We start from the raw sequence: 18,546 nt of genomic DNA on the forward strand, positions 1-18,546 counted from the left end.
GGTATGTGGGCCATGTGTTATTCATATTACGTCTCCTCACCGCCAATAATTCAGCTGGAGAAAGCCACCAGGGGGTTTTAGGTTCAAAGAATCTCCTATATTTTAACCAAACTTTAAATAAAGATTTTCTAATCATATGGAACATGAAAAAATTCTTCTTATCTATTCTATCTTTCATCAGGTAATAGTGCCAGCCGTGTCCTAGCCCATCGCCTTCTAAGTCTAATAGATCCGAATTTTTTAAAACTACCCACTCTTTAATCCAGGCTAATGCCGCTGAATCATGAAAAATTTCCAAATCTGGGAGGCCGTATCCCCCTCTCTCCTTATGGTCTATCAAGATCTTATATTTTATACGGGGTTTTTTCCCGTTCCATATGAACTCCGCAATGTCCCTTTTCCAATCCCTAAAATATTTCTCCATCCCCAACAATGGAAGGTTTTGGAAAAGGAAATTCATCTTGGGCACCACGCACATCTTAATGGCTGAGATTCTACCCATAAATGAAAGTTTTAATTTACTCCAAACGTCAAACTTCTTCCTAATTTGCTTCCAAGTTTCCGAATAGTTATCCTGAATCAGGTCGATTGCTTTTGTTGTCATCTCTATTCCTAAATATTTCATTTTTTTACTAATTTTGAGTTTTGTGGTTTCTTGCAACAATTTTTCCTCATTTACCTCAAGATTTTTGACTAACAATTTTGTCTTATTATAATTTATTTTCAAGCCGGCCAATTCCCCGTATTCTTCTATCAAGCGGATGGCGCTGGGAATGCTTGTAGTTGGGTCCTCTTATGTTATTATAATATCGTCGGCAAAGGCCTTTACTTTATAACTTTTATTGCCCACCACAATTCCTTTAATTTCCTTGCTTTTCCTAATTGTGTTTAATAAAATTTCGAGCGTAATAATAAATAAGATGGGGGACAGAGGGCACCCTTGTCTTGTCCCCCTTGTGATGTTAATTTTGTTAGTGAACTTTCCATTTATAATTAGTTTAGCATTTTGGGAATTGTAAATGGCCTTTATTGCCCTTTCTAATCTATCCCCCATTTTTACCTCTTCTAACAATCTTAGCATAAAGTCCCAGGCCACCCTGTCAAAGGCCTTTTCCGCGTCCACGGACAGAATTGCGGCTTGTTTGTCTCTTCTGTTTTCTAAAAGTTCTATAATATTTATGACATTTCTTATGTTGTCTTTGGCGAATCTGCCTTTCACAAAGCCGACCTGATCTTTTTGTATTATATCTTCTAAGATGGGGGATAATCTATTCGCCAACAATTTAGCAAATATCTTGTAGTCGCTATTCAGAAGCGAGATTGGTCTAAAGTCGTTCGGAGTTGGGATTTCTAGCTTTGATTTTGGGATTAAGATTATTTGCGCTTCTTCCCATGAATGCGGGATAGTACCTTTTTCCAAAATTAAATTGAATAAGTCTTTCAAAGGGGCCAACATTATCTCATCCAGGGTCTTATATAGTTCCGTAGGGAGGCCATCTGGGCCTGGGGCCTTGCCATTTTTCATCTTTTTTAGGGTCTCCTTTATTTCCTCTACTGTTATTTCCCTGTTTAACGCTCTTAGCTTATCCGCTGGTATTGATGGCATATTATGCTTTTTAATAAATTCTTCTATTCTCTGCAAATTTGTACCTTCTTTCTGGTAAACCAATTCATAATGTTTTTGAAAAGCTTTCACAATCTCACTTGATTTCTCTAGAATTCTATCATTAAATTCAATCTTATTAATAATTTTCTCTTTTTGTCTCTTCTTTAGTTGCCAGATTAATAATTTGCTCGGTTTGTTTGCCCATTTAAAATTTTTGTATTTCCAAAATTGTAAATTTTGATCCAATTCATCATCAATCAATTTCACATATTCCAATTTTAAAATTTTTAATTCATGTTTTATGGCTTCATTTTCCTTTTTTAATAATTTTTTTTCCTTCTTTCTGATTTCTTGTAACAAATTAACCTTTTTCTCCTCTCTAATTTTCCGCCATTTAGCGTTTTGTTGAATGAAGAACCCACGTAGCATTGCTTTCCCTGCGTCCCAGACTATAGTAGGGTCTACTTCTCCCCCATTATTTATATCTAAATACTCTTTATACTGTGCAGATACATCTTGAATTATTTTTGAATTTTTTAACAAGAACACATTCAGCCTCCATCTTCTATCTTTTACCTCTGGCACAAACGTCAACCATACCGGATTATGGTCCGATAAGGTGCGTGCACTTATTTCCACTTTTGCTAATCTCAATACGAGTTCCCTGGGAATCCAAATGGCGTCTATTCTAGATGCCACCTGGTGTCTGTGAGAGAAAAACGTGAAATCTTTTTGAGCGGAATGTTTATGTCTCCACGCATCCACCAAATCTAGGTTTTCCGTCAATTCATCAAAATTTTTTGGTAGCCTATTTTGTTTTTTCTTTTGAGTAGGGCCTGATTTGTCTAAAATTGGATTTTTGGTTCCATTCAGATCTCCTAACAATATGATTTTATCTCCGTGATATTTCATCAATTGGTCCTCTAATTCCTTAAAAAAAGCCACTTTGCTGCCATTCGGGGCATATACCCCCACCCAGATCCAGTTCTCTCCCTCAATCCGTGTTTTTACAATTACAATCCTGCCTTTTTTATCTTTCCATAATAATTCTGGGCACCATTTATTTTTTATATATATCACCACTCCTCTCTTCTTCTTCGTGTCAGATGTTATAAAATCTAGGCCCAATTTTTCATTTTTTAAAACCCTTTCATGTTTGTTATTTACATGTGTCTCTTGGAGACATATCACATCCCACTTTTCTTTTTTCAGTATATGGCTAGTTCTATTTCTCTTCTTCTTATTATTCAATCCATTAATGTTCCAGGAAATTACTTTAATACTCATATTTATTCGATATAACCACTTAACTGACGAGAGGAAAAGAAAAATGCAAAAAAAGAAGAAGAAAAAAATAGAGAAAAAGAGAACAGAAAGGAGAAGAAGTAAAAAGAGAAGAGAAGAAAAACAGACAATGAATAGTAGTCAGGAGTAGAATAAAGTCCCACCCACGACTATGTTGAGCGATTAATCTTCTATCGTTCCTTCTTCTTCAGCCTCATCGAGGTCACTTGCCGCTGTTTCTCCTTCCTCACCTCCCATCTCAATTTCCGCTTCTTCCTCTCTCAGTTCCTGTCTCTCCTTAGACTCACCAGTCCTTTCCCCCCCTAATTGTTGTGAGTATGTCCTGTAAAATCTATCGGCAGAGTCCGGTGTCTCAAACTTTCTCCACCTTCCCTTGTAAAAAAGTGAAAGACCCTCAGGATATTCCCATTTGAAGAATATCTTTTTAGCTTGCAAATGTTTAGTCAAAAATTGGTATTTCTTTCTTTTCTGAAGGAAGTGTGGTGGGATTTCCTTCATGACCACTATCTCGACACCGTCCATCATCAGTTTCCTTTTCCCTTTAGTCTGTAGAATTTTATTTCTGAGCCATAAGGTCGTGAAGGACACCAAGCAGTCTCCTGGCCAATTGTTCTTTCTTGCTTTCCTGGAGTTGATCCTGAAAGCCTCTTCAATTCTTGCTTCTATCTCTCTCTCTTCTATCTGGAGCCAATTCGCCAAGGCTTTAGCCACTCTGATCTCAATGTTCTCTTGTGGTAATTCTGGAATATTTCGAAATCGGAGGGTTTTTTCTCTTAATTTCATTTGCATAAGAGCCAAAGCATCTTGTTGGGCTTCATAAGCCACCTTTTGCTTATCCAGCTCTTTCCTTATATCATCCATTTCTTTCTTGCCACCTCTTTTTTCCTTGGAGATCTTATCCACTGTTTTTTCTATGGTTTGGTTTTTAGATTGAAGCTCTTGAATAGTCTCTGCCGATTTATTTGAAGTCTCTACCAGTTTTTCCAGATGATTTTTGGTTTCCTGAGTCTCCTTTGCAATGGTTTCATATTTCTCTTCGATCTTTTCCACCTTATCTTCCAAGGTTTTCACCCTCTCGTTCATCTCAGACTTAATTTCTGCTAAGTCCTGTTTTATTTCGCTTATATCACTCCTTAGGCTCAGAATCAGCTCTTTAAGTTCCATTTCGTGATTGGTTAATGAAGTTCTTCTTTGTTGTGTAGTCTCGGCATTTAATTTCTTCACTTTCTCTAGCTTCTTATTATCCTGTGGCATGCCTCTATTCGGACACACGATGTCGCACTTGCTTGTTAAACGAAGGTAGAACACTGGAGAAGCAGGCTTTGTTGTAGCCGCTGACTGTCGATCTTATCTCTCCTTGGTTATGTTGTATCCCTTTAACTATCCGACGTTCCTGACAATGTACGTCTCGTCACTTCCCCGTTCTCTAGCACTCTTTCTGCTTAGTCATACTGTCTGTGACTCTATCGCCATTTTATCTCTAATAGTTCCCCTCACCTCTTTGCCACACTGTTACACTGTTACACGACTGGCTTTCTGATCAGCTTGGCTATCAACACCCCTCTCCCTGTTTCTAAATGGCTCCGGCAGCAGAGGCAGCCCTCTGCTCCCATTTGCAGCGGCTGCTGGAGCCATGGCATTTGCTCCATAACACACACAGAGATTTCTCCTTACTCTTGAGGAGGAAAAAACTGTGTGTTATGGAGCGAAAAATACGGTATTTTGGGTTGATGGTGCAAAGATAGTGGCATCATCTGCAGCTCTTCCACCAGCAGTAGCGTCAGCGGGGGAGGGGGAAGAGTCCAGTGAGGAAGGAGGAAGAAGGAGACAGGGCTCTGGCAGCATAGGAGAGCCCCTGCTGCACGTGGGACAGGAAGAGAGAGGGGGGGAAGAGGGGGAGAAGGAAAACATGGAAAGGAGACCCTTTTTCCCTCCGGTTCCGGAATTACGCAGGAGGAAACGCGGGAGGAGATTTGGGGTGCCCCGACTCTTATGTTGGAAGAAAACGCGGGAAGCGCCATTCCAGGGTTCTGGGTCAGACTAAGAGGATGTATCCTGTATAGCTCTAGCACTGTAAATAGCCTGCACTCAATAAAAGCATGAAAAGGCATAGGTCTGGAGAGTCGTTACTCTAGAGCAGTCGCAACACACCCTCTATGACAGGTGTGAATGCTCTGAACCTCTTCATGGCAGACTCAGGCTGTATATATGTGTAAATAAACCATATATCATAAAGATACCACAGTCTCCACTGTGCCACATTTCCAAAGGATGCACAGACCCTGGGTAAAGTCCCAGACCCCTGGACTCTCGCACTGCTGTGGAGCATAGCTGCCAAGTTTTCCCTTTTCTCGCGAGGAAGCCTATTCAGCATAAGGGAAAATCCCTTAAAAAAAGGGGTAACTTGGCAGCTATGCTGTGGAGATTGTGGTGGCATGTAACAGATCTTTTTCCATTGTTGTAGAACAGAATTATGTGTGGAACAGACACTAATCCTCAGAAGTATGGGAGCTGGGCTCCATAATCACGATCACATCGCATACAGAACCTTACATTTATCCCTATTAAAATTCATTTTGTTAATTTGGGCCCAGTTTTTCCAATCTGTTAAGGTCATTTTGAATTATGATTCTGCCTTCAGAATTCATAGATGGACCAGGAATGTGTGTCTGAATGGTGCAGCAAGACTGTTCCTGGTGTTGGACTTCTGCTAAATCCAACCGAGTTTGCTCCGTTTCAGGCACTAAACTGTCTTGAGCAGGAGTCAGCAAACTTTTTCAGCAGGGGGCCGGTCCACTGTCCCTCAGACCTTGTGGGGGGCCGGACTATATTTTGAAAAATAATATGAACGAATTCCTATGCCCCACAAGTAACCCAGAGATGCATTTTAAATAAAATGACACATTCTACTCATGTAAAAACATGCTGATTCCTAGATTGTCCGTGGGCCGGATTTAGAAGGCGATTGGGCCGCATCCGGCCCCTGGGCCTTAGTTTGGGGACCCCTGGTCTTGAGCTATTATTGGATACTTACTTTCTCAATTTGAAGTAGATAGAAATCAATGAAATCCTGTGGCTCATCCTTTTGTTGCTTTCTATGCTTTTCTACCTCTTCCTTTGCAAATGAATGTACTATTTCTATGGAAGATAATGCCTTATTGTGAGGTCCTGGGAGATGTTTCATCAACCATGGGAAGAGTTCATACAGCTGCAGGGGAGAAGAAAACAAAACCTGTCACTCTCATGATTTGGTCTAGTAATACATTTTAATCTCACATTTTCTCCAAGGGGTTCAGTGTGATATATCTCCCTCGCCCACTATTTTCAAAACAACCTGAGAGGTAGGTACACTTGTGTGATAGTGAGCACAGATGAAAACACCCCATTGCCCTAAGCCAAACTCTCTAAAATGGGATGGGGGGATTTTTTTCTGCCTACCTAGGCCCACATTCCAAAAACTGATGAAGTCCAAGGCAAAAATATCTGTAGGTTAATCTTATTTAGTAGGCTTCTGCACCTGCTAACTTCTACCTCCCTTAATACTCACTACTATCCTTATTTGAGCCTGGTTTTCTGGTGTTTGAGTTGAGATGATTAGTCCAATGCTTAGCAAGTCTCCTTTGAATCCCTTTAGGACGTACTACTTTAAGAGTAGTACCAAAATAGTTCTGTGAATGCTTATGGTGGTGAAGGCCTCTCTGACACCCATCAGGAAAGAACAAGATTACTCACACAATGAATTATGGAACCTCCATGTTTTAAGCAAAAATCAACACCTTCTATCATTTTTTGGAACTTTTCGTCTTCGAGGGAAAATCGGTATCCAAAAGCCAAAACGCATATTAAATTGGAAACTGCATTTGTGATGGGCAGTGATGGATCAAGTGGCTGTCCTGCAAATGAAGTTATTTCCAAATTTTGATGAGGCTAATAATAATAATAATAATAATAATAATTTATTTATACCCTGCCCATCTGGCTGGGTTCCCCCAGCCACTCTGGGCGGCTTCCAACAAAACAGAAATTCTAAAATACAGAAATCCATCAAACATTAAAATACAGAAATCCATCACACATTAAAAGCTTCCCTAAACAGGGCTGCCTTGAGATGCCTTCTAAAGGTCTGGTAATTGTTGTTCTCTTTGACCTCTAGTGGGAGGGCATTCCACAGGGTGGGTGCCACTACCGAGAAGGCCCTCTGCCTGGTTCCCTGTAACTTGGCTTCTCGTAGTGAGGGAACCGCCAGAAGGCCCTCGGAGCTGGACCTCAGTGTCCGGGCAGAACGATGGGGGTGGAGACGCTCCTTCAGGTATACCGGACTGAGGCCATTTAGGGCTTTAAAGGTCAACACCAACACTTTGAATTGTGCTCGGAAACGTACTGGGAGTCAATGTAGGTCTTTCAGGACCAGTGTTATGTGGTCTCGGCGGCTGCTCCCAGTCACCAGTCTAGCTGCCGCATTCTGGATTAGTTGTAGTTTCCGGGTCACCTTCAAAGGTAGCCCCACGTAGAGCGCATTGCAGTAGTCCAAGCGAGAGATAACTAGAGCATGCACCACTCTGGAGAGACAGTCAGTGGGTAGGTAGGGACTCAGCCTGCGTACCAGATGGAGCTGATAAACAGCTGCCTTGGACACAGAGTTGACCTGTGCCTCCATGGACAGCTGTGAGTCTAAAATGACTCCCAGGCTGCGCACCTGGTCTTTCAGGGGCATAGTTACCCCATTCAGGACCAGGGAGTCCTCCACACCCGCCCGCCTCCTGTCCCCCACAAACAGTACTTCTGTCTTGTCAGGATTCAATCTCAATCTGTTAGCCGCCATCCATCCTCCAACCGCCTCCAAGCACTCACACAGGACCTTCACTGCCTTCACTGGTTCTGATTTAAAAGAGAGGTAGAGCTGCGTATCATCAGCATACTGATGGACACCCAGCCCAAACCCCCTGATGATCTCTCCCAGCGGCTGCATGTAGATGTTAAAAAGCTTGGGGGAGAGGACAGAACCCTGAGGCACCCCGCAAGTGAGAGCCCAGGGGTCTGAACACTCATCCCCCACCACCACTTTCTGAACACGGCCCAGGAGGAAGGAGTGGAACCACTGCATGACGGTGCCCCCAGCTCCCAACCCCTCTAGACGGTCCAGAAGGATGTTATGGTCGATGGTGTCAAAAGCCGCTGAGAGATCCAGCAGAACAAGGAAACAGCTCTTACCTTTGTCCCTAGCCCGCCAGAGATCATCGACCAGTGTGACCAAGGCAGTTTCAGTCCCATGATGAGGCCTGAATCCTGACTGGAAGGGATCCAAATGGTCCGCTTCTTCCAGGCGTGCCTGGAGTTGTTCAGCAACCACTCGCTCAATCACCTTGCCCAAGAATGGAAGATTTGAGACTGGGCGATAGTTGGCCATATTGGCCGGATCTAAAGATGGTTTTTTAAGAAGCGGTTTAATAACCGCCTCTTTCAGCGGGTCTGGGAAGGCTCCCTCATGGAGAGAAGCATTTACCAACCCGCGAAGCCCATCGCCCAGCCCTTCCCGGCTAGCTTTTATAAGCCAGGATGGGCAAGGATCAAGGAGACAGGTGGTTGGTTTCACTCGTCCAAGCAGCCTGTCCACATCCTCAGAGGTAACAGATTGAAATTGATCCCACAAAACTTGACTAGACAGGACTCTAGCATTCCCCCGCCCTGGCCCTGCTCCCATGGTGGAGTCTACCTCTTCCCGAATCTGAGCGACTTTATCTGCAAAAAACTTTGCAAAATCATTGCAGGAGATCCTGTGGCCCGTACTGGGCCCGGATGGAGCAGGTGGTTCCGCTAAATTGCAAACCACCTGGAAGAGTCTCCTGCTGCTGTTTTCTGCAGATGCGATGGAGACGGTGAAGAAGGTCCTCTTCGCCGTCGCCATTGCCACTTGGTAGGCTCGAAGTTGAGCTCTAGCCCATGTCCGGTCTGATTCAAAATGAGTTTTCCGCCACCGGCGCTCTAGCCGTCTCAACGACTGTTTCATCGCCCTCAGCGCCGGGGAAAACCACGGGGCTGTCCGGGCTCCATGCAATCTGAGAGGGCGCTTCGGAGCCAGACAGTCAATAGCGCTGGTTAACTCCGCATTCCAGCGGGCCACCAGGGAATCAGCTGAAAGGCCATCGACATGGGATAAAACATCCCCTACCACTCTCTGGAAGCCAATTGGATCCATTAAGTAGTGGGGGCGGACCATCCGAATCGGTCCCACCTCCCTGCAGAGGGGAAGGGTTGCGGAGAAGTCCAGTTGCACCAGAAAGTGATCTGACCATGGCACTTCTTTTGTTTCGCTTTTACTTAATGTCAGATCACCAACATCCATGTTTTCTTTTTCTTGAAATGCCCTTGAAGGAACTGATTTTGTACGAAGCTTGTAAAATGCTTATTAACTCAGCTTGCTCTTGCATTTTGCGAAAAAATTAATTTTTAAAAATGCTAAGAAACAGCTAGCCTCTTATCCAAAATGTTTTTGGGGTCCAATACTGTGCAAATTTATCTGGAAATAAGCAGGGGCGTATCCAGGATCAAAACTGGGGGGGAAGGCAAGAGAGGGGAAGAGAGAGGGAAGGAAGGAGGGAGGGAGGGAAGAAAGAGAAGGAAGGAAGGAAGGAAGGGGTGGGTGGGTGGGTGAGAGAGAGAGAGAGAGAGAAGGAAGGAAGGAAGGAAGGAAGGAAGGAAGGAAGGAAGGAAGGAAGGAAGGAAGGAAGGAAGGAAGGAAGGAAGGAAAGAAGGAAGGAAGGAAGGAAGGAAGGAAGGAAGGAAGGAAGGAAAGAAAGAAAGAAGGAAGGGGTGAGAGAGAGAGAGAGAAGGGAAGGAGGGAGAGAGAGAAAAAAGGAAGAAAGAAAGAGGGGGGAAGGAAGGATGGAAGGAAGGATGGAGCTCCTGTCCGCCCCCCCCCAGCTCAGGCTGCTCCTCCCCCCCCCCCACGTTCCTGTTGCTGGCTACAGCCGCGGAGGGGGCGAAAACAGCCTGATTTTCATAACCTGCAGCAACTTTTCCCCTTCAGTTTTCAGAGGGAAAAAGTGTGGGTTATGGTCCGTAAAATACGGTATTTTTTTTTGCTTGGGGGGGGGGAAGCTGCCCCCCCGCCCCTCGCTGGGTACACCCATGGAAATAAGGCTAATTGAACTTTTGAGTAAATATGCATGGGACTCTGCTGGCAAGACTTGGAGGTGGCTGTTGCTGAGTCTTTGAAAGCCCTTTCTCACCTCCATACCTCGAGCTTAATAGTATAGCAGCTTGGCTCTGCTCAGTTTCCTGCTTCCCCTTAACCTTCCTCAACTGATTCTCCCACATCTTGTCCCCCTCCCCACTAGTGTTAGCACACACCAGTTCTGCTTACACTTAGTTTCCCCCCTACAAACATCACCTCAACTTCCCACCTATTGTTCTCTCCCTTCCAGCTGATAGCAGCTACTGAAAGAAGAAGGGAAGCTACCCAACCCCCCAATAATGCTGCTGAATGTTAATGGCCACCATTAGCACCTCAATAAAACAATTCAGAGCTGGCAAGGAGCTGAGTTGTGCAATTAATGGATGTTTGAAAATTTGTCATTTGGTTTGCTATTTTTTGTCTGCTACGTACAAAAAAAATCTGTGCTGCTAAATATTGCTGATCACCTTGCAAACATTCATAAACATGCAAACAGGGCAGAGCTTGGTATCAAGCTTGATTTTTACTAAATCCATCACCATTATCCAGTGTCATTATCCAATATCACATACCCTTCGTCTGCGCAAAGATCTTCACAAGCTCAATGGCCTCCTCTTCTATTTGGTGCTCCATACCTTTCTTCCCCAGCCCCAGCTTCCGCATAGTAATCACGCCAAAACGTCTGTGCTGCTTCCAGATGCGACCATTTGAAAATACCATGCCTGAGACAATCAAGAATCAATGAGAAAATGTTACAGTGTTACAAAGAAGTGTTTTGTCTGGCATGTCCCCCTAACCCAGTGATGGGCAACCTTTTGAGCTTGGTGTGTCAAAAATCGCCAAAAAACCGAGCATAACCATAATTTCACGATATTTATAGTTTAAATAACAAAAATGTATAATTGTAATATATAACTGTATTTAATAAACCAAAAACTAATTATTTAACCTAACCTAACCAAAAAACCCTTATTTATCACAAAGTGCTCAGAGTTGTTGAGCTTTTTGGGGGGAGCTGCTGACCAAAGTTTTGGAGGTTTTTTGGGGTGTGTGTGCAAAAGTTGCTTTGGTTTTTTTTTTGGGGGGGGTGCCCCAAAGCTGCTGAGCCTTGGGGGGGGGAAAGAGAACAGAAATAAATGATGAATAATACCTTCACTGGAACTAACACGCAGCACCGACATAGTCTGCCAAAGTGCCAAAAAACCCAGCACAGAACGGGTTAAAAAATGAATGCTGTTACACCCAATCATAGTCTGTCAAAGCGCCAGAAAAACAGCACAGAAAGGGTTAAAAAACCAATCTCTGGCTACCAGCAACAACAACAAACAAAAAAAGGATCCGGGTTTTAACAGCAGAGACAAGCTGTAGTGGACACAAGCTGTAGGAGGAGCGGGAGAACAAATGGGGGGAAAACAACAACAACAACAACAACAGCTCGAATGGGCCTATGGGGCGCGTGCCAACAGTGAGGGCTCTGTGTGTCACGTCTGACACACGTGTCATAGGTTTGCCATCGCTGCCCTAGCAGGAACTGGAGGGCTGCTCACTGACAGGGCTGAGCGGAGCTCTGGGCCTCCTGTTTGTACTGACAAGTACTGCTACCGGTACATATGTAATTGACATCTGACCTACCCTTGATGTATGCTCATTGGGGACAGGTCCAGCAACACTAAGGTGAGGCCAGCAACTAAACATGCTTTGTGTGGGCTGGGAGTTCCACTTGGTACTGCAATAAGATTATTATTATTATTATTATTATTATTATTATTATTATTATTACTGAGGTGCAGCCTTACAGCTGTCCAGATGCAGCACCCATCCCTGACAATAAAGCTCTGTCAATTGCTCAAAGGCTTCTCTGAAGCAATTTGTATAGTCTACATGTATTTTATGTATTTTATGTTTTAATGTATTTTCAATCTTTTCCTGGAAGCTGCTCAGAGAAACAACAACAACAACAACAACAACAACAACAACAACAACAACAACAACAACAACAACAACAACTGTGGCCCTGCATCTGCCCCTTGGTTCTCTTGGCCTACCATCCAAGACCCTGGCCCTACCAACTCCAGTTTGCGTGGGCCATTGCCTTCACTTGTTCATGGACATCACAGAATCATAGAGTTGTAGAGTTGGAAGGGATCCTGAGGATCGTCTAGTCCAACCCCCTGCAATGTAGGAATATGCAGCTGTCCCATGCGGGATCAAACCTGCAACCTTGGCATTTTTCTAGGAAAAAATAGCACTGGCTGTATCCAGTTTCTCAGAGCAGACCCATTAAAATTAATAGACCCAAGTTCATCACACCCATTTATTTCAGTAATAATAATAATAATTTATTATTTATACCCCGCCCATCTGGCTGCGCCCCCCAGCCACTTTGAGCGGCTTCCAACAGAAAAATAAGATACAATAATCTATTAAACATTAAAAATCTCCCTAAACAGGGCTACCTTCAGATGTCTTCTAAAAATCTGGTAGTTGTTTTTCTCTTTGACACCTGATGGGAGGGCGTGCTACAGGGCGGGTGCCACTACCGAGAAGGCCCTCTGCCTGGTTCCCTGCAACAGTGGCTTTACTATGAGTATGCCTAATATTGACTACAACCTTATATGTTCCAGAGAGAGAGAGCCCTCAGTGGGATGACCTGTGAACATCTTGTGCCTCTGTTCTAAATTAGCAGCCCATGCCCTGGCCACTGAAGGCAACAGGTGTTTCTCCATCAACATGTTTTCAAGCTGGACTTGAGCTATCATCCATAGATTCTATCTGAAAGTACCAGGAGCCACATATTTTAGGAGCACATGGATGTCACTCAGCTCAAGGCTCCTAGCTGCACCTTTTGGCTGACATTTTGAGGCAACTTGGCCCAAACTTCATCAGTTTTCTTTGATGGTTTGGCAAGTTGGCAAACGGGCAGATAAACACTGTTCAGGATGTATGCAGATTTTACTATAGGGCTTTGCCAGGTTCAAGAACTCAGTGTTCCACAGGCATTTCCCAAAGGATAACTTAAGTTACAAGTCCCACACTACCTTTGTTTTTTCTTCTTTGGCGATCACTCGTAGCCGAATAAGATTGTCTTCTATAAACACAGTTTTAACAATGAACCCATAAGTTACTTATCCTCCTTACAACCACCTACTCTAGATTCTTTTATACCCCCCCCCAGCTTCATGCACATGCCATTACTCTGCTCCTTTACTCTGCTCACTTCTTCCTTTCAAGCAAGCAAAACTTCACCTCCTGATAATCTGTGTCTTCCACTTTTGCATCACTTTTGTAGACTTCTGGCTTTTATGTAAGAGACTATATAAAGGATGATGTGGTAATATCAGTGCCTTCGGGCATCGCTGACAAATGTGGTGCAATGGCTACTTTCAAGAGCTCCTATGCTGGAGAAAACTCCAGACGATGGAAACATTCAGAGCATTATTCTCTTTTGCTTGGTGATTTTTCTGAAGAAAAGGACTTTCAAACCCATCACTCCTCACAAAAACTTACCCTTCTTTTTAAGTGCAGTTTTCAGAAATGGGGTTACTGGTCGGTCAGACAGGTCATCAAAATGGTTTGTAAGGCCTTCTTTCACTGTTTGGTATCCAGATAGTACTACTGCTGGTACATATGATCCCCATATACAGTACACATTTCCATATTGCTTTGCTATCTGCCATTTGGATTAAAAGAGAAAAGAGAAATATCACACCAAGCAGATCAATTCGAGTTAATGCATTGACTACTACAGCCTTTCTCATCGCTCCAGCTTCTGGCTGTGTGCAGCTCTCCTCTAGTTTTCTGTTCTTGTCAGATTCCTATTGCTTGCTTTATCACCTTCCCTTCATTCTTCTGGGTCATTCCATCTTCCAAACACCCATCTGAAGCAAACACCCCCTTCCTGTCCCTGTCTGCCTTGCTCTTGCATAGAATTAGAACAGTACAGGGGTGTGTGTGTGATATTGACAAGGTTCTTCACAACCAGCAAAACAGTGCATTAAGTGACAAGCAGTCCACTAGTGAAATTGGGAGTTTAGCTAGGAGATGGTTAATGGGACCAGAATGACTGCAAATGTTCCTTGATAGGCAGAGCTGCCAGACACACCCTTTGTTTGTGAAACTACCGTATTTACTTGAATCAAATGCTCACCCTTTTTGGACAAATTACCGTTGTGAAAATTAAGGTGCGCATTAGATTTGATGGCACATTAGACTTGAGTAAACACAGTAAGTTAATAGTTTAAGAAAGCTACAAGATTATTGTGGAAAATGTCTTGTCCTGATTACCATCCACTAGCCTGTGGAAAAGGGGTATTGGGAGTGTAGAATAGTAGACTGCATTTTCTAGGCCACACTCACCCCCTACATTTAAAGCACATGAGTTCCCCCAAAGAATCCCAGGAACTCCCCACATAGCTCTTGTTATGAAAAATGATTTCTTGTATTAATAAAGGTGCACACCATTGTGATATTTCAGAAAAACATGTATCTCAATACTACTTCTCAACACTGATTCTATATAATCTTCTTTGAAAATGTATCAAATGTATCATTGTTTCAATATACAAGTTTCTCCTAGAAGTATGTTTTGTTTCAGTCTATAAGTATATGTTTCTTCTATAAAAGCTATAAAAGCTGAGGCTCCAGTACTTTGGCCACCTCATGAGAAGCACAAGGAGGGCACAAGGAGAAGGGGACGACAGAGGACGAGATGGTTGGACAGTGTTCTCGAAGCTACGAACATGAGTCTGACCAAACTGCGGGAGGCAGTGCCTGGCATGCTATGGTCCATGGGGTCACGAAGAGGCGGACATGACTAAACAACTAAACAACAACCAAACTTAAAACCATGGAGAGACCTGGTCTGAATAGAGACATTGGATTCTTATCTCATTATACATGATAAAGCTATTTTTAGCCATCTCAGCCCTTGCTTTTAACTGTAAGATCAATTGCAGTCATTAACATTCATCAACAGGTTTACCACACCTATCAGCCAATCACCCATCCCCACCACCCTTCTGAGTAATACCCATAGCTGTCAAGTTTTCCCTTTTCTTGCAAGGAAGCCTATTTAGTATAAGGGAATTTCCCTTAAAAAAAGGGAGAACTTGACAGCTATGGTATTACCCCTCCCCCAGCCTCTCACTATATATAAGGGTCTGGTGACTTCTCTTTCAGTGTATCTGAAGAAGTGTGCATGCACACAAAAGCTCATACCAATGACAAACTTAGTTGATCTCTAAGGTGCTATTGGAAGGAATTTTTAAATTTTGTTTTGACTACGACAAGTGACTGATTTCAATATCCCCCACTTTCAGATCACCCCCTTCCTGCCCAGTTGAAAAAACAAGGTCCAGAGTATAACCTGCCACATGCTGGGCTGGTGACATGCTGCGACAACCCTCTCTTCCCAGGCACATCCCACAAAACCACCGAGTTTAAAAACATACAAGTTAAGAACAGTTAAGAACAGTTAAGAACAATTAAATCATTTTAGACAATTGGAGCCATACTAGCAAAACCAAAACCAGCTAAACAATGCCCCAACTCAAAGATTTTAAACTTTAAATTTTTGTATGTTTTAAAGCAGGGTTGTGAATTATTCTTCATTTTTCTGTTTTTTTTTTTGTAAACTGCTTTGAGGTTTGTTTGTTTTTACAGTCATTTTGTTTCATAAAATGTATACACAGCTTGATCGTCAAAAACCCTCAAGGCAGTTGACAAAAAGTAACCACATTCAGCAGAACCCTCTGCACGTGTTCCATCAATTTGACACATATTGCTTGAGACTTCTCCCCAAGAAGCAGGATGCTTGCTGGAAGGTGCCAAATTAAGTTACAAGTGGGACATTAGTACAATAGGAGACAACAACGTGTGATGGAGTTGCAAAGAGCCTTGAATGAATGAATGAATCTTTATTTGTGTCAGCCATTGGCCATAGCAATAAAACAACAATACAATATGCAAAGGATAGAAATAAAAAAGTAATTATATAAAATACATTTTAGGGTTTGGAATCAATAATCAAATAGTGGATCTTATTCTGATTGCCCCAGTTAAAACCTTGCAACCTTTGTTATCACCTGCTCATGTTGATCTGCCAAGAGAAAGGACACTGTGGCAGTGGTTGGGTGACCCGGAATGGACAATAAAAGAGGGGTGAAAATCTCATTCCTCAAGTCTTTATAAAGAGTGCAAGCCAGAAGGGCACGCGAGAGCCTTGAAGATAATCTACTCCAGGCATGTCCAACCTCCAAGAGTCTACTCCCAGTGCATGAGCGCCCGCGATTTCCGGCATCTGCGCAGACGCGATTTCTGGCACTGCAGAAGCAAGTCCCCGCACTGCGCTGTGCCAGTTTAGTGCAGTGCGTGGGAACTCGCCAAGCAGGCAGCTTGGTTTGGGGGGAGCTCATGGGCCAGTTAAACGACCTCCATGGGCTGCTTGTGGGCCATAGGCCTTAGGTTGCCTACCCCTGATATATGGGGTGGGTAGGTGGAAGGTGACGGCTAACTGGAAGTGGGGGGGGGGGAGAACTGCCCAAAGTTGTTGAACTATTTTTTAGGGGGGAGTTGCCAGAGTTGTTGAGGGGTTTTTAGGGGGAGCTGCAAGAGTTGTTTTTTTTAGGAGGCTACATCACGATGCAGAACAAAACGCTAAGACAGGAGGCATTCCTTGGGATTTCAGGCTGTGGCAGAGATGGAAGAAAATACCGACAGGGGTGGGGGGTGGCGATTGGCCATGATTGATAAGGAACTACCCAACGGTCTACCTGTCAATCGCCGTCTACCGGTTTTACATGTCTGATCTGCTCTAACATTTGCTCAGCACAGGATCTGCAATGCAGGCTACAACTACTACCAGGGCTTCCCAAACACCAGTCGAAGTTCACAGGAGCTGAGCTCCGACACTTCTAAGTTGGGTGCCATTGCCATTCTAAAAGAACCAAGGAGAAGCTCATGGAGACCTCCTCTTTTTCTAGAAAAATAGCAGACTACTACAGTATCTCTAACATATGACCATAAAGCTTGCCACCTCTCAAGGAAGTCAGTTCTATTACTCAACAGCTCTTACAATTCTGAAGTTTCTCTTAAGCCTTTTGTCACAATATACTTCCCTGCCATTTCTATTCATCCGTTCTAGTCCTTCCCTCTTGAGCAACAGAGAACAAGTCTGCTCCATCTTCTGGATAATAGCCATTCAGTTATTTGAAGACTTCTGTCATGTCCCACCCTTAATCTTCTCTTCTCCAGGCTAAACTTTCCCAACTCTTTCAACCATCCCTCAAAGGATTTGGTTTTGAAATTACTTTTGGTGAAGAAGTCAACAAGCAGGTGAGAATATTGGGTGGAATCGTTAGCAAGCCAAAATCCTTGTTGGACTGATTAATGCAGACACAAGGTTTTGCCAACAAAACACTTTTATCCCCAGTTACCATAGGAAGAAAATAATTTGCAGTTCTCCTTGCTAAGCTTCTTACCCAGATGATTAATTATTAGGAAAAAGTACCTGAATGAGCGTTTCTTGAGTAGCCATGACCCCGATCCGCCAGAGACCACCAATGATAGGAAGTGAAAGAGGCCCAGGAGGGTAGTGTCTATGTGACCAGACCTGTTTCAGGAAGTGCAGAATCAGAAGACCCACAGACAGAACAATAAAAAGTTCCCAGATCCCTGCCATTCCTTTGCCTCTTCTTTCTGTCTTTGTATCCTCCTCGTACAGCTGTCAGTTGACCGTGATTTCTCCTGTGGTTTGTTGCTTCTTTTTGAGATGGCTGCCAAATGCAGCTGTTTCCCCATCAACAGCATGTGATATACTCCCCAGTAAAAGAAGAAAGCGCCAAGATATTATTGCAGCATATTCAATTAGTGATAGTTTGCTATCAAGATAGTTAAGCCTGATAACATTTTAACCAAATGGTTGGAAAGCCTGTTTGGCCAGGTAATCCTGCACAGCAGTTACCCAGCAGGCATAAATATGCCAAGCCAATGCCCTACCCTTACCCAGCCCAGAACTATGAGGCAGGGGGAGCAGCTTCCATACCACTGCTGCCAGTGCCTCCTTGTAGCAATGGCACCCTCATTTGCGCTCAGACATGGAGAGAACCAATGCACTGGCATCAAGGCTCCCCTGCCCCGGGAATATCTCCCTGTCCCACCCCATACACAATAGTCCCACAGCACCTCCCATTCCAGGAATTCCTCACCACCACAATTTGGGGCTTTCCCAACACCGCTTCTCAGACAAACCTCTCCCTAGACTGGCATCCTCCCGACCCTGTTTCATTTGCTCCAGGAACCCAAGGGCAGTCCAACTGCTTTGTTGTTGCCTCTTCAACAATGAGTTTAAAAGCAATAAAAACTCATGCCAGTTTTTACATGCCTGAATAAGCTTAAATGTCTGGATAGGTTCATCTTTTGACAAACAGGTAATTCATCTGAGCCTAATACTACTACTACAGTG

The 18,546-nt window shown here is 43.6% G+C and overlaps 1 protein-coding gene across 3 annotated transcripts in view; it reads right to left on the reverse strand.

Moving 5' to 3' along the window:
• The window catches only part of LOC118093950 (cytochrome P450 2J6), a 28,843-nt gene extending 10,654 nt beyond the window's left edge, over positions 1-18,189 (reverse strand). The window contains exons 1-5 of one of the 3 annotated variants that reach the window (XM_088669253.1): positions 17,593-18,189; positions 13,593-13,755; positions 10,721-10,807; positions 6,644-6,804; positions 5,946-6,119 (exon numbers count right to left, since the gene is read on the reverse strand). In XM_088669253.1, the coding sequence (XP_088525379.1) occupies positions 5,946-6,119; positions 6,644-6,804; positions 10,721-10,807; positions 13,593-13,755; positions 17,593-17,763 (756 nt within the window). In that variant the 5' untranslated portion in view covers positions 17,764-18,189. Of the gene's footprint in view, positions 1-5,945; positions 6,120-6,643; positions 6,805-10,657; positions 10,808-13,592; positions 13,756-17,592 lie in introns of all 3 variants that reach the window. The other 2 variants (XM_088669252.1, XM_088669251.1) reach the window with 2 other exon arrangements.
• Between the last annotated feature and the right edge of the window lie 357 nt (positions 18,190-18,546).

This window comes from Zootoca vivipara, chromosome 5, assembly GCF_965207765.1.
Source record: "Zootoca vivipara chromosome 5, rZooViv2.hap1.1, whole genome shotgun sequence".
Lineage (NCBI taxonomy): Eukaryota > Metazoa > Chordata > Lepidosauria > Squamata > Lacertidae > Zootoca > Zootoca vivipara.